The sequence below is a fragment of the Passer domesticus genome, chromosome 2 (genome assembly GCF_036417665.1).
Source record: "Passer domesticus isolate bPasDom1 chromosome 2, bPasDom1.hap1, whole genome shotgun sequence".
Taxonomy (NCBI): domain Eukaryota; kingdom Metazoa; phylum Chordata; class Aves; order Passeriformes; family Passeridae; genus Passer; species Passer domesticus.
In genome coordinates this window covers 70,217,938-70,232,766 of record NC_087475.1, presented here as the reverse complement: position 1 = coordinate 70,232,766, position 14,829 = coordinate 70,217,938, and the positions used below count along the sequence as shown (strand labels likewise).

Below are 14,829 nucleotides of genomic sequence, written 5' to 3'. Positions count from 1 at the left end.
CTCAAGAAAACGGAGCCATCCAACTATTGGACACAGTTACTGATACCTTACAGCTCCCCACTTCAGTTTATTATCTGGTTTGCCTTTCCTAGTGTTGGCTGAAAGATGGATGCTGTTGCATCTGAGCGAAACTACATTAAGACAAGTACTTTACTTGAGTTTCTCATTGGTGCAGTGTAAAACCAGAAGCAGATTAGGAGGCTGCATGCAATTTCTAGGTGGTTTTGTTCAATGATTAGTATACTTTGTAATAATCTTGGGTGAGATCAAGCCGTATTCAGAGCCAGGCAGTTGCACTGTTCATTATGTCTGCAAGGAAGCTAATCCTAGGGGTTAGCCAGGCTGGAAAGCAAATAGTATGAGTAAGAGGGCTGTGTGAGAATTTATGCTGTTAGTAGAGAAATGGGAGTCAAGCAGGACTGAGGCAAAAAGCTTTTCAGGTAAAAAGGAAGGGTTATGTTTTCTCAGTGCTGCAGGGGGCTGGGCTGTGGACTGGGCTTCCTGCCCCAGCCCTTTCCTCCCATTTTGTACAAGCCTCATTCTGTCAAGCAGGTGCTGCACGGATCAACCCACAGAGGCAGCTAAGGGGTGTGCTGGGCACTGGAGCTCAGATGGATCTGGCCTGGGTAAGGGGAGGAAGGCACTTCCAGCTCTGCTGCTCTGGCAGGTGCAACCCAAGCCCCCACCATGGCTTCTTGCAGATGGCAGTGCTGTCCCTACTCTGCAACTCCCCACCTCCTCTTGGTGCCAGTGTTCTAGGCAGCATCCTTTCTTCTCCCCAGGCACAGGAGGGAAGCAAATGCACATCTTCTGCTCTGCTGGTTGTGTTATGACCATAAAAAACATGATGCCATAGTGCTGCTCCTGTTTACACCAACAGTCCTCTATCAGTCATGTCATTGCCCATTTGTCAAAAAACAAAATTTAAAAGCACAAGAACTACAAATGGAACAGAGTTAAAAAAACCCAAACTTTATTGTTATGTCAAAATAATGTGTCTTTATACACAAATAAAGAAATTATTATAAACTTAATAGATTTTGCTTTAATAATCTGATGCATATTAGTACTTGGTTCCTCAGCTTCCACCATGCGAGGCATTTTAAAAACACAGTTCATATCCTCCATGTTTTGGCCTCTATTTATAGCCAGTTCTAAATGCTCCATCTACCAGAAATACTCTGCAAACAGCACGTACTTTGTGCAGTTAAATCAAATCATAACAAAGCCATTCCTGAGGTGTTCGTGCTTGTTGGACTGACACAGCACCACTGTGCAAGCGGCTCACTTTGTTGTGAGCTCCAAGTACTAGGAGAGGTGTGCACGGAAGAAGAGCAACATCCCTTCTGCGTTTGCTTTTTTTATTTCCAGGCAGTTTTGTGTGAAAGAGTTAATTTCATAAAGCCTTACATAACTGCATAATGAAGAGGCAAGGAAGACAATGTAACGTTTGTGCTAAAATCCTTTACATCAGTGTTTTCTTAATCTCTCTACAAGTACTCATTATGTTTTGGACCCACTGGTTATTGTAGAACTCAGCTCATGTTTCCAATAAGTCGGCAGTAGCTTGGGCACCTCAAAGGCATTAAGCAGTTTTATTTTCTGGCCCTTGTCTAAACTACTGAGAGGAAAGCTAATGATCTTTAATTGCCAACATCAGTTCAGGACAGAAGTGTAAGAGCTAGCTAGAGGTGTTAGCATATTCCCTCTGGCCCGGATAAATGGCCCTGTTTTCACCTGTGATGCGCAGATAGTGGTCTCCTGAATATTGTAAGCTGTTCTTTTAACTTATTTGAACCTTCTTCCAGGCTTCTCTGTGATCATGATACATAACTTGGAAAGAATGCAATCATTCAGTTATAAAGGATCTATAAAAGTATCATCATGATTTGGTATTCCTGTTTTTTGGTGGCGTACCACTGGGAAGTTCTGCAGGAGTCTCTGTTCATAGGATGGGTATCAGTGGCTGTAAGCAGCTCACTTTATACAGCACATGCTATGTCTGTCTGCATTTTTATGCTAAGCCATGTGCATGTGAAGTCATTGTAGTTGCTTTCCTAGAGGTTTAATTCCCTAAATGGCAACCACATTCCATTGTTTTGCTTTTTCTACCTAATCTGTTTTGGGGGGAAAGAGTCACACACAACTTGGAGAGATCAGGACAGTATTGGCTGTCAAACTCTTAACAAAATCACCAGATGGGAGTGGTCCTTACCTTGGTGTTATATTCACACTTCTGCTGTGCTGTGCATTCTAGAATCTAATACTGAGGATAATTTCTACTTAAAAGATCTTAAGGAAAAAGGTGAGGACTCAGTGCAGAAACTGATTCCTAGGTTTGGCAGTCTCACCAGTTTGCACTGGGGCCCTGGGCATGTCACTGGTCCTCTCTGTTAATTTCTCTCTATGCAACTGAGAGGATAGTATCTATTATGGAAGGATGTTTTGAATAGCATTTGTAAAGTGCTTTGAAGATTAAAAGTGCTGTTCAAATTCATAAATTATGCTACATTTGTTGCAAGATGATTAGATTAATGATTCTGATTTTGTCACCTCATTTCAGGGTTGTTAAAAAAATAAATTCTACAGATAAGAAATGCTATCACAGCTTTTCACTAAAAGAAACATTTAAGCTAAGTACCAACTTAACTAGAAAACAAGAAGTATCTCTGGGACAAGTCAGAGATGTCTGTACACAGTCCTTAATATACGGAAAATGATAAATATGCAATATGGCCTCTGTAAAATGCAGGTTTAGGCTGAACTTCACACTCCGCAAGATTTCTCTGCAAGAAATTTTCTGGCAGTTCTGTGTGAAAATCCATTTCAAGAGCTAAGTCACAGGCAAAGTCCACAGATCTTATGTTAAACTTACACTAACACTCTGCTAGCTGTAGAACAGTAAGTGTACTTATGGCAGGTGTAAGTACTGCCTCCAGTTTGCTTTCTGAAAAAAACTATTTTTTAGTTTAGTAATTTTAGTATTGTGGCTTCACTGTTAAGACAGGCCTTTCAAGATGTACACAGTGGACCACATTCTCAGCTGGCACAAGCTGCAATGGCTTCAGCAGAATTGCCAGTGTCCTCTGGGTTCTGAAGCTTATCTTTGTCACCCAACTTAAGAGCGATACAAGATGTATCACAATCCACAGGTGACATTCTCAAACTTGAGAAAGGGTGAGTGGAAAAAGTATCATCCTACCTTATTTCTTCCTTCATGCTGAAGCAGCATTAATCTCAATTGTCAGCCTATTTCCATAGTTAATAGCTAGCTTTAGTCAAGTGCTAAAAAGAGATTTGGTACCAATTTAGTGCTTATTGCTGCAGGGCCACTTGGAGATTGTGTTATCTCTTTGGTTTCTGTGTGAAATAACTATCTGTGCCACTGCATGTCAGATTAGAAATCCCAGATATGTGGATCCTTTGTTCAACTATCAGCACTCTCTAAGCTGGATACTTCTTCAGGTACCAGCAGAGCCAAGTCCTCCCCATTCCAGCTTGTGCACAGAAGCCAGCTGTAAGACAAAGACAAGACAGGCATCTTTAGCTGAGATAATTCAGTATAGCATGCTGATTCAGCACCAACAAACACACAGCATAGCTCTCTGCAGCCATCCTCTGTGGCACAAAAGCAGTGACACTATTTGCCCTAATTACACAAGTCAGACAATATCATTACTGCTGCCTTGAGCAGCAGTACTAAACTATTCTGCCTGCTACAGACTGGAACAAACCTTTCTGCTCTCCAACTGCAACAATGCATGACACTCTAAAAAGAAAGGTGCATTCACAGGGTCAGATATCTGAAACTAATGACAGAAGGTAAAGAAATCTAACTTTCAGAAATTTATGGTGATGATGTACTACAGTACTGATTGCAAGATGGACTGATTGATGGTAAATATGTTTCCTTTTCTGCTGTAGAGTTTGTTTTCTTTATAGACAATTTCTCTACTTACACTGAACTAAACTAAAGATAATATTTAATAGAACAAATACTTACTGTGACTTTGTTAAGGTAACTGAATTTCTCAATTATTTTATTACTTCACTGGAAAGTATTCTACTCACATGCAAGACCCCTTTGCTTCAATTCCCTCAGGTCTAAGACCCATCACTACTTTAAATTACTATTAGTACAGCTTCTCTGTAAAGACTGTGTAAATAATTATAATGAAGCAGGAATAGACTTGAAATTATGTGAAAGATTCTAAATCTACAGCAATATCACTGCCTATTTAAATCTTAAAATGCAGCTGATGCAGAGATAAAAGGTGACAGAGGGGAGGTCTAAGTATTAGGAAAAACTATACAAGTCTCCAGCCAGAGTGCCACCCTCTTAAGAAAAACAACTTTTCCTCCAACTGTAAATCTATCTAATGAAAATTGGTTCTTCTGTCATTTAGATTTTTGTTTCAGCATCCTAAAATGAAATAATTTATACTGGAAATAATGTAAAGTGATCTTTTTGAGTACTCATGAATGGTATTTCACTGTCTGTATTACCAGATGGTCACTAGATATGATTAGACTATACAACTGCTGTAGAGGCCTTTTTTAAAAACATGTTTAGAGGTTTATTCTTTTGGGCTTTAAAATCTTTTACAGATTTTAATGGCACTGGGCCACAAGGTACCCCTGAACAAAGACCAGGACAGACAGCTTTCCATAAAACCCACTGGGTGACTGTTATGTTTACAACCCTCATTAGCATCTAGAAAAGCTCAGATTGCAAAATTAAGTTCATGCCTGTCACATGATCTGTGGGAAAGGCTTTCCTGGAAGAAAGACCATGTAAAGGTCTCAAACCAAAGGAAGTCACACGTGCAGTCAAGGGTATAGTGTATCCCACTGGCAGTACATTCAGGTTATCTTCAGTTTGGGGAAAATTCACAGCATGGAGCTGAGAGAAAGTGGCTGGGTTGGGGAAAAGGTGTGAAGCTAGCAGATAGGAAAGTTTGAGAACTACCACACTAAAAACTATTCAGCTGCAATTCATGTCAAAATATGAATTACTGGCAAAGGCAGTCAGAAGAACCCTCCTGATCTGTACTTACCACAGGACAGACAGTGGAATTAGACAAAGGCCTGCTGATAGGAGGAAGCTAAAGCCTGAAAACCATGCAACAGTAGTTGCATAGAGAATATTAAAAAGTGAAATTGACATTGTGCCGGTCACAACTTCTAAACAGGCAATACAAGCAAACACAGCACCTGCCAAAAATAAATGGGCAAATTATAAACAAAACAAAACCTCTTCAAAGTACTGAAGTTTTTAAACATGGTTCAAAGGATGTATCTGTTGACAGTATTTTTGCAAGTATTCAAATTACAAGCACTAGGCGATCATACTTTGCTATGAAAGTGTCTTCTGTGGCAACTCCTCAAACTGCTAGTTCTTTTAAATTAACAAAAACCCGACAAATTACAGATTTTGAAATGGAAACTATTTTTCTTTACTATTATTTTGTTACCATGCCTACTTTCTTGCATTTGCTTATCACATCATGTTTAACCTGTTCATCCTCACTAACCATGCTGTGCATGTCTCCATCCTTTACCCCTTCCAGTTCTCTTCTTCATTCTTACTCTTCCCTTTCTTGTTTCTTCCTTCTCTAACCTCCACTCTTACACGTGGAAAAGACTGATTCACCAAGGACTGCTGGTTCAGCTTAAAACCACTGCCTTCTCATTTTTGAAAAGAAACAAACAAGGTTTTTTGGACTGAACTACTCTTTGGGGTGGCAGTCTATCCTGTGAGTGTCTTGTTGAACACATTTTCCTGAGCTGTATTCATAGTCACAGGACCATAAACAAAAGCACACTAGGTAAGCAGAAAAGGATGACAAGAGGCAACCTGATTGCTGCATCAAGCTACTCAAGTAGCCAAAGCCCTGAAGAATGCCAAGAAACTCAATACCAGAGGTGCATTTTAGCGTAGCTAGTACAAAGAGATCTTTGTTTTAGTGTATGGAGATTAATCTTGAAGAAAAACCCAACAAAGCAACTCAGGAAAATGCTTCTAGAAAGTATATGTTTCCCAAAATCTAGAAAATGCACACTCCTCGAAAGCAAAATATGGGACATTAGAGCCATATTTTGAGGCCTGACATACTATTTTCTCTGTTCCATAAGGAAAGGGCTTTGAGAAGTATTATGTTACATTTCTTGGGACATGTTTAGAAGCCACAGGCCTGAAGTTTGGTTCCTGCTCCATAGCTGAGGATACAACTCTAATTGTTTCCAAGTGCTATGAAGATTGACCACCTACTGCTTACGTTTTAAACTAGTAAGTGAGAAATTGACTAAATAACAGAAACATATCTATCTTTGCATGCCAAAATCTTGTGAATGTAGAAGCTCTTGTCAAATCACACTTTTATAAATCTTGCTCATTCTTCTGCTTCAAGTTCCCCATGGTCTTTAATTTAAAAACAGTATTTGGTTTGAAAGTTGAAACTTGCAGTAGTTTTTAACACGTTGTTTATGTTTAATTCAGAAACAGAACCTTTTATTAATATCAAGACACAGGCTCATATTAAAAAGAACTTGAAAGAAAATCAATCTTAAAGTACCAATACAGTTCTATTTAGTTAAAGGTAATCTTTGTGCATCTCTGTTCTGAAGCACCATATTATTTTATTGTTTAAAAACAAATCTACTTACCCTGTTCACCAGGGAGAACCACTTTTGACAGCATGGATCGGAGAACAGGAATAGGCATAAAGCCGAACAAAGATGGCACTCTCACTGTAAACAGCCATGAGACATTGAACTAATTAAAATACAGGAATTTACAAATATATTGCAACTGCATTAGTCATATACTTTTGAACACTTAGTTCCCTAAACAGTAAAAGGCAACAGAAAAGTCAGACTAGAAGTGCACTGAGGCACAATTCTCCAAGAACAGAGAAATTTATAAATCAAATCTATTTCTACAGTACTAAGACCATAAGCCGGTAATTCCACTGTTTCTCCACACAGTTCATCTTTTAATGAAATCCTAGATCAGTCTGATCAACCATTTATATTTTACCTCTCTGTCACCCTTTCAAGGTGGCACGTTCAATATCCAACAACTGCATTCACTACAGATAACAGCAGTATTTTTATATACATTGTTGACCGTGGAACAACTGATTCTGAACTCACCTAAAAACATGAGCAGAGTAGTTTTGGCAAAGGCAGCCATGATCATTCCTCCAATGTAAGAAAACATCCCAATAAAGACAATATAAATGTCTTTAAGACATTTGGAAAATAAGTAAACTCCTAAAAAGCTGGTCAGTGAGATAGAAGTGGATGCAGCTGCTCCATATCCAATGTATACTTCATTCCAGCAGAGTGGCTCATCCAGTTCATACAGTGTAAAAAGTGAAGTCCCACCCAGCACAGTAAACAAATAAGCCATAAATGTAAAAAGTAACACAATTATTAAAATTCTCTTTTTAGAAGGGGCAGTTTGAAAAAGCATGTACACTCCAGAAAACGTCTCCCTAAGAAGTTCTTTCCAGGATACTGGTGCTTCATGCTGGAATTGAGATACACCTATGGTATCTTCCAGAAAAAATACAATATAGATGATATTAATGACTTGGAGCAGAGATGCTATCACAAATGTCCATGCAAAGCCTATTCCTCTTAGAAAGTAGCCAGATGATAGTCCTGCTAATCCAGACACAACTCCAAAAATCAAATCCACTACAGCTATTCGTGTTGTTTTCTGCTTCTCATCATGACACTCCTCTGCTATGTAAGCAAAGCCTCCTCCAAGGAAAGTTGCTATACTCCCAAACAGTCCAGTAATAAATGCGACTGCAAATAGGACAGAGAGTGACAAGGAAAAATATGATATTGCAGTCAAGCTCATACTAGAAATCAAAGCTCCCATTGATGGTAAAACTAAAGACCTTTTGTGTCCCTGGCGATCCCCATTAGCTACAATGACAAAGGCCACTATAAGGCTGGGAATGGCTCTAGTTAAGTCCAACTGCATATAAAAAACAGAAGCTTTTTCTTGAACTTCCTGCAAAGAGAAAATAAAAATAATCGTAAATACTATAATAAATTGGGAAAAAAATCTGTTACAATATTACATACATAATTATTAGCATGCAATATAATGAATATCACTGTACATGTTTACAAATTATAAATTATACTATTATAAAACATAATACATATAAGATTATATGACATTTTGATATACTAGGCTATAATAAAATACATTCCATATTCAGACTTTTGTAATTTGATCTTCAATATGCCTCAAACAGTCCCTGTTACATTTTAACCCAAAACTTAAAGCTTAAGACACAGTCTTACCAGTACTGTTGACAGAGAAGTTTCAATGTAGACAAGAGAACAATCCTTTTGAACATGCACTTACAAGAGCTGTAAGTATCTTTAACTGCAAGTATCTCCTTCAATAGAGGGTATGGCAAAAGGGCACTGGGCTACTTTAATACTACTCAGAAATCAGTAGTAAGCCAGTCAGCGATTAAGGAACACATAAGGAACAGCAGCTTACAATATAAAAATAAACACCCATTATGGGAAAAAATTCAGAGTTCTTTTTAACAGAAGTATAAAAATCAAATGTGACTGAAAACCAATCATTTAACAGAGCATGAATGGCTGCAGAAAAAAAGAATTAAAGAATATTCAATACAAAAAATAAAACTGTTACGAAGCCAGCTGCTAAAGGACACTCAGCGAGCGAATTCAGATCTTGTTTTTATTGCATAGATGCAGATCTGATGAGAGCAGCCACAACAGCCCCTTCAAAGACACACCTGTGCAGACAGCAGGGCAGAAGGAAGGAACTTTATTCATATAAATCCTTTATACTAGCTAAGATAAAGAGTCAGATGCAGGGACTAAAGTCTTGTGAAAGTTTTGGAGTTTTCTGAGGTTTGACTTGGGCAGGCACGGTGCTCTTCAATCAGCAACAGGTACACTTGTGCAAATCTGCCCACACCATTCTCAGCCTGTATTCAAACCATCTATACTTCACATTTCAGGTGTCTCCTCTGTAGCTAACATAATCCTGACAGAGTAGCATCCAAAATGATGAAAACCCTAAAACTTATAGGAATGTACTTGGGCAATTTTAAAAGCTGCTGAATGCTTTATAAATTCATATTTATATTTACAGGCAGAGACCATGAGTTTTTCATTCAATCTCTTCCTTTTCTTACAAGATACCAGGTTTTATTACAAGAGGAAAATCAACTGATCCTGAGGTTCTCAAGGAAAGCCTTCAAGATCCCCAGCACTCCAAAGTATTTTGCTCCCTTCCCTTATGGTGTCTGACTGCTTTAGCATTCATGACATCCTGGTAACTCGCCAGCAATGCTGTCACCCTGGAAGGGTCAAAACCATGAAGGCTGAACAAACTGAGATGGAAAACATTATTCTGATCTTTAACTCCTCTGCTGCTGGTAAAAAGAACTCCGTATAGTTGCAGACATTGCTTCTTTACTAGGACTGTCTTGTTCAAAGCCATGAGCAACAAACTATGTTAAAAGTAAAATTAAATGTTAATATGTATCATTTCAACCCACATTAATCACATAATACAAAGATTATTGCCAGACCATTATGAAGTGTGAAACTGAAAGAAAGAAAAACCCAAAACTTGAGTGTCCTTTTTTTGGAAGAAATTGTGTAACACACAAAACATGGCTACACAGCCAGGTAACATACGTGACCATGAACTTGCTGAGATAAAAAAATTTGATGTCTTCCCAAAAGAAAACTACAGACATAAGTACAGAAAAAATCCATTTAAAGTGTAAGGCATGCAACTGCTCACTCTATGGTTTTATAAAGCCAAAGGAAAAGAATCTAGAAAATGATAGGTCAAACCTTCAGCTGCTTTAAAATCACTCCATTAAATAATCAATGGAACTACATGTATTTGAAGAGAAGGGTCTAGTTTTTTAATCTGCAAATTCACTCTACTCTGAAAAATTACTCACAGTGGACAGAAAAAGATATTACAATCACCTATTTCAAAATTAAAAGAATGAAAATGAAGAAGCAAATAACTTACATAAGGATTAAATTAAGAGAGAAGTGCAGCACCTGATATTGAACAATATAAAGGACATGATAAACTCACAGGCTCATAAGATAAAATATTACTGAGTAGCAAGAAAAATTAATGGATTGAATAATAAATCAATGGGATGATAACCAATGTTTAATGATTAATAATACAGCTCTTTCTGAGATATTAAAAAAGCATTATCTAAGTTGATGATCAGAATGCTTCAGTTTATATTCAAATTACCTTCAAACTCACTTTATTATGACTATTTTTTTTTAAATTGTAAAAAATAATTAGCCCAAATTTTGCAAAGACTAACCATTTTGAATTATGTTCTACTTTTTATGCAGGCTCCAAGTGATTTTTGTCTTCAATTTCCTTTTACATTTTGCTTTGAAATAAGTGAGATTAGTATAAAGCTTCTTCATGCTCAGAACATAAGGACTTACACTAAATTAACTGTTAATAGAGATGTTCTTTTAAACATCAATGCCACACAGGGCCTTACAGCAACAGTTAGAACATCTATAAACCTAATTCAGTTAGGCTTAGGTTAGGGAGGTCTTGGAAAATCTGGAACACCTACTTGGCACTTCATTGCGAAAGGGTTTGGAATTAGGTTACTGGATCTACTCTTTGGCCCATACACAGGACTATTACTCAGCACAGAGGCCGATTTGCACTTAAATTAATGCATGTTTTGAGCACCTACATTGTTACACTATGGTAACTAGTGTGGAATAAAAATGCAGCAAGGCATCCAGACAAGAGTGTAATTGTTCAAAAGCTCATGCCCTACTGGCAATCACTGAAATGCAGGGAACGGAAATTTGGCAGGAAAGGGAAACGAAGAAGTCCTGTTGGCCATTATTCAACTGCTGTCTTGAAGGACTCATGTTCTCAAATATCAGACTATAATTTGTAAACAAAAGACCTGTAAAGTGTGAATATAGAGACGCTATCTAAACTTCAGCTGAAATTAAGCACTCTGCTTTAGTGTTTTGAGAAAAAAAAAATGAAGTCTTATATCTTGAACCATAGGTGATGGCAATTTGAAAATCAGGTTGAGTTTGAGGGGGTTGCAAAATGTAAAAATGTATTTGAAATGTCGATTTCTTGATGGGCTCTGCTCTGCAATTAGAATTGTATGCTTAGAGAAAATTACCAGACACAGCATCAAATGGGGAGCTAATACTAAAGAAAACACATTTTGGGAGTAACATACAAGCATTACTCCAACAATAACTGGTAATTACCTCCATGGGTCAGCCCAGAAGCCATGCTGGACCACAATTCTATTGACCTTTTTACATTTTTTCTACTAAAACCAGCTTCTGTCAGATGACAAAGAACATATGCCACACTAAAAGTCCTGAATTATTTCTTTGTTAATGGTACATGCTTCCAGTGAAGGTGATCAATCTCCTTTTATATATGACAAGTGAGGCTGATAAGCTCAGGTGTTCAGTCTCGCACATATGCAGCACATCAGAGATTCAGATATGGGATGTGAGCAAAAATTTTCAAGTACCACCTTTTCAGCAGGGTAAGGGAATGCCAGCTTACTCTTTCTGTGACCCAAATTTCTGTGTAATTTATTCAGTGAATCATTTACTTTTGTGACCCTACAGTGGTTTCATCTTTCCCTTTATCCAACCCAACTGCCAGTTGTTGTTGACAAGTATGGTTCTATTGCACCTCTTCTGAAAATATGTTCCCTCTGCTATTCCCATGTTAGACACAGAAATCATGTGGCCACTGAGTGTGCCAGAGCAGTGTATTGCTTCAGAAAAAAACCCCAAAAAACCAAACAACATTCAAAGAACAACAACTCCAAAACAAGAGGTGAGGTTTCTGTTGAATCAGTGCCCTACTCAAATCCAAACCATAACCTGTAACTGCGGAACTGAGAGATACACATGGGGTGAGAAGGGGAAGGGAATTGGAGAATGACCATCACTTCTGCTGGCAGCTCACAGCTAGATCTGCTTAAGTGTAGCATTAAAACTGCACTGGAAATGCAATGGAAGAGGTACCATTCAACAACTAGCTATCCAGCACACTGAACTATGCAAAAGTGCTAAAAATGTAACTGACCGTGGGATCCTGTCATCTTGACGTCCCTGTATTCCAGCAAGGCAGACTAATACTCTGAATGGCAAACCATCAACTGCATTTGACCATGCAAAGATCAGTTAAATTTTTTTTCCGCGTTTTAAAACCACAAAAAAATTTATTTTCATTTCTCCTGTTCCTTGTTTTCGTAATTCCTCTGAAATACATGTATTTTAAGCTAGATACTATTCCTCAAAATTACAGGGCATTTGCTAAACTTCACATGGTTCCAAAGAACAGTAGGAGCCACAGAGACAACGGGTGGCTCACAAACACAACACGCACAGTGGTGTGGGAGGAGGAGCCTCCGCCTCCAGTTGTACCCGCGGTAATGTCAGCCCAATGCTAATTTGGTCCCCATTCTCTCAGGCGATTTTCAGCTCCCGCTAAAATACGAATTTGTCTCAGTATCTTCCTGGAGACAAATCTTTGTCTTTAAAGCGCTATCACTACCTACAGCACAACATTAGAGAGAGGAGATAGTGAAGTGAGAGCAGGTTACAAAACTACGGCTTTCTGGAGAATTAAAGGTTAAGGTTATAAAACGGGGTTGTACTGAGGCAGCACGTCCCGGCTGCGAGTTTATTTACAATTATTATTCCTCCCCCGCCACTTGCCTTCTGTTTGATATAAGCCGGGCTGCTCTTATTCTGCTCGCAGTGACTGACATTGCTGTCGCTCACGAAAGTGGAGTTGTACTCCTGCTCCCACAGCCGCCGGTAGATGAACTGCTGCACCAGCGGGCTCGTCAGGGAAGACGCAAAAATGTAGATGAAAATGACGGGCTCCACGCACAGAACCTTCCTCATTTCTGGGTCTGGGCTTCAAACCCTGCGCCAGACAGCAGATCGCAAGGGCTCACCAGGCGAAAGCGAAAGCCCCGAGCGGCAGCCGGCACGGTGACAGCCCCATGCACGGGGGACGCGCTGCGCCAGCCCCGTCCCGGAGCGCAGCGGTCCCGGCTGCCCGCCCCGCCCCGCCCCGCCGGGCTGTCCCCTGCGCACCGGCCCCGTCCCGCAGCGCCGTGACACCGGGAGGCGGGGCGGGCGCGGCCGTGTCCCTCAGCGGAGGAGTGTCCCCCGCCGCGCCGTCGCCGCCCCCCCGGCCGCCGGGAGGCCGAGGCCCGGTGCCGCCATCTCGGCGCGCTGTCCCCGCCTGGGCCCGCGGGCGGGGCGCTGCGGCGGGCGGGGCCGGGCCCGGCGGCGGAGCGGGGTCCCTGTGCCCGCCGCTGTCACCGCCGCCGTGCTTGTCCCCACGCCGGGGACGCGCGGGGCTGCTGCCAGAGGTCAGGGCGCATCAGCACCCTGGCGGTTCCAGCAGCACGCCGCCGCTCAGCGCTGCCGCGGCCTGTTCGGCTGCTTACACAGCGAGGATCTGCGGCGTCAGCGGCGCCGCCCCGGCCTGGAGCTCAGCCTGGCAGGGAGAGGTGGCCGTGCTGCTGCCCCGGGCTGCCGTGCGCTCCGCTCTCAGCTCACGGAGCTTAGAGGTTTTATAGCTGCTCCCCTTCCGCGGGCTCTCGGCTTGTCAGCGTGTGGAAAAGCAACATTTGTTAGCCACCAGATGGTCTCTCATTAATAGAATTATAAAGCTGTGTGGGTTGGATAAGATCTCTAATATCATGAAGTCTAACCATTAACCCAGCGCCGCCAGGAAGAGATAGATCTCGCTCTGGGTCTGGCATAGGCGGGTGTCAGGGACAGGCCTCCTGTCGCTGTGAACAGCTGCTGGGCACCTGCTGCATTTCCACACGAAATGGAACTGCGGGTCGTGCTGGTGCGGACCCGCAGTGGTGCGGTTTAGATACGGCCTCTGCCCGCCCTGCTGTACGCGGCACCCGCAGCACGCAGCTCTGCACTGGCCTCCCAAGAGAGCACCGAGTCATGGCTTGTCACAGGTGTGGTATACCAAGGAGAGATGACATAGCCAGGGCATCCTGAAGGACCACCCCGCAGTCTTAAATACTGGTTCTCCATTACAAGTACTGCAAAAAGTCCCTTTTGCTAAAAGCACCTCAGAACTTCAAGGTTTCCCTGATGTATTTGTTCTATTAAAATAAGAAGGGCAGTTTAGAATCTTCATGAAAATTGAGTTCCTTGGTAAAGTGATTTGAAGGCAGATTATCCATAACATGGGTCATATGATCTTGAGCAATGCTTTAACTTGTTCACTGCCATGTGACATGTCATTCAGTCCCAAATTTAGGGACAACACTGGTTTGTCAAGTGTCTCTTAGCATAGGACCAACCCAGCATACAAGCTCAGTGGCCTCGATCATTTACTTGAGCTTCTTTGGTCTAGCTATAGGCTTGCTCACAGAGGCACACAGGCAGACTGATTCAAAAAAAGTGCTACTCTGGCATGAGATCAGCTTGTAGAGAATGGTGTCCTTCTCGACCTGTCCAAGTCCAAAGTCTGACTCATCCTGTGACAGCATTTTGTTTGTCACAAGGTAAAGCCAAAACAATCATGTGAGGCTGTTAGGTGACAGGGGCTGTTCAGGTCACTCATCCAGCTGTTAACATTTATTTGAGCAGGGTGAAGAAGGGATTTTAAGCCTGTTGGAACTTCCTTTTGTTCCACAGAGGAATATTGTCCAGAGGCTCACTTGCCAGATCCAGCTGTGCTGAAGAGCCTGTCACTTACAAAGGAACACAACG

At 41.1% G+C, this 14,829-nt stretch overlaps 1 protein-coding gene across 1 annotated transcript; it reads right to left on the bottom strand.

The window, feature by feature from the left end:
* Positions 1-956: 956 nt before the first annotated feature.
* On the bottom strand, positions 957-13,270 carry SLC46A3 (solute carrier family 46 member 3). Its single transcript, XM_064409116.1, has 5 exons — positions 12,786-13,270; positions 7,156-8,025; positions 6,667-6,750; positions 5,058-5,214; positions 957-3,515 (listed from the first exon to the last, which is right to left on the bottom strand). The coding sequence occupies exons 1-5, from the start codon at positions 12,979-12,981 to the stop codon at positions 3,428-3,430; spliced, it is 1,395 nt and encodes a 464-aa protein (XP_064265186.1). The 5' UTR covers positions 12,982-13,270; the 3' UTR covers positions 957-3,427.
* Positions 13,271-14,829: the final 1,559 nt, after the last annotated feature.

What these genes read in the sequence shown, in the direction of transcription:
- SLC46A3 (XM_064409116.1), bottom strand. Translation starts at nt 12,981, where the DNA reads ATGAGGAAGGTTCTGTGCGTGGAGCCCGTCATTTTCATCTACATTTTT. An exon ending in TACTCTGCTCATGTTTTTAG is followed by an intron (nt 6,751 to 7,155) that starts GTGAGTTCAGAA and finishes GGCTGTTTACAG; the next exon opens with TGAGAGTGCCATCTTTGTTC. An exon ending in GGTTCTCCCTGGTGAACAGG is followed by an intron (nt 5,215 to 6,666) that starts GTAAGTAGATTT and finishes TATTTTTGGCAG; the next exon opens with GTGCTGTGTTTGCTTGTATT.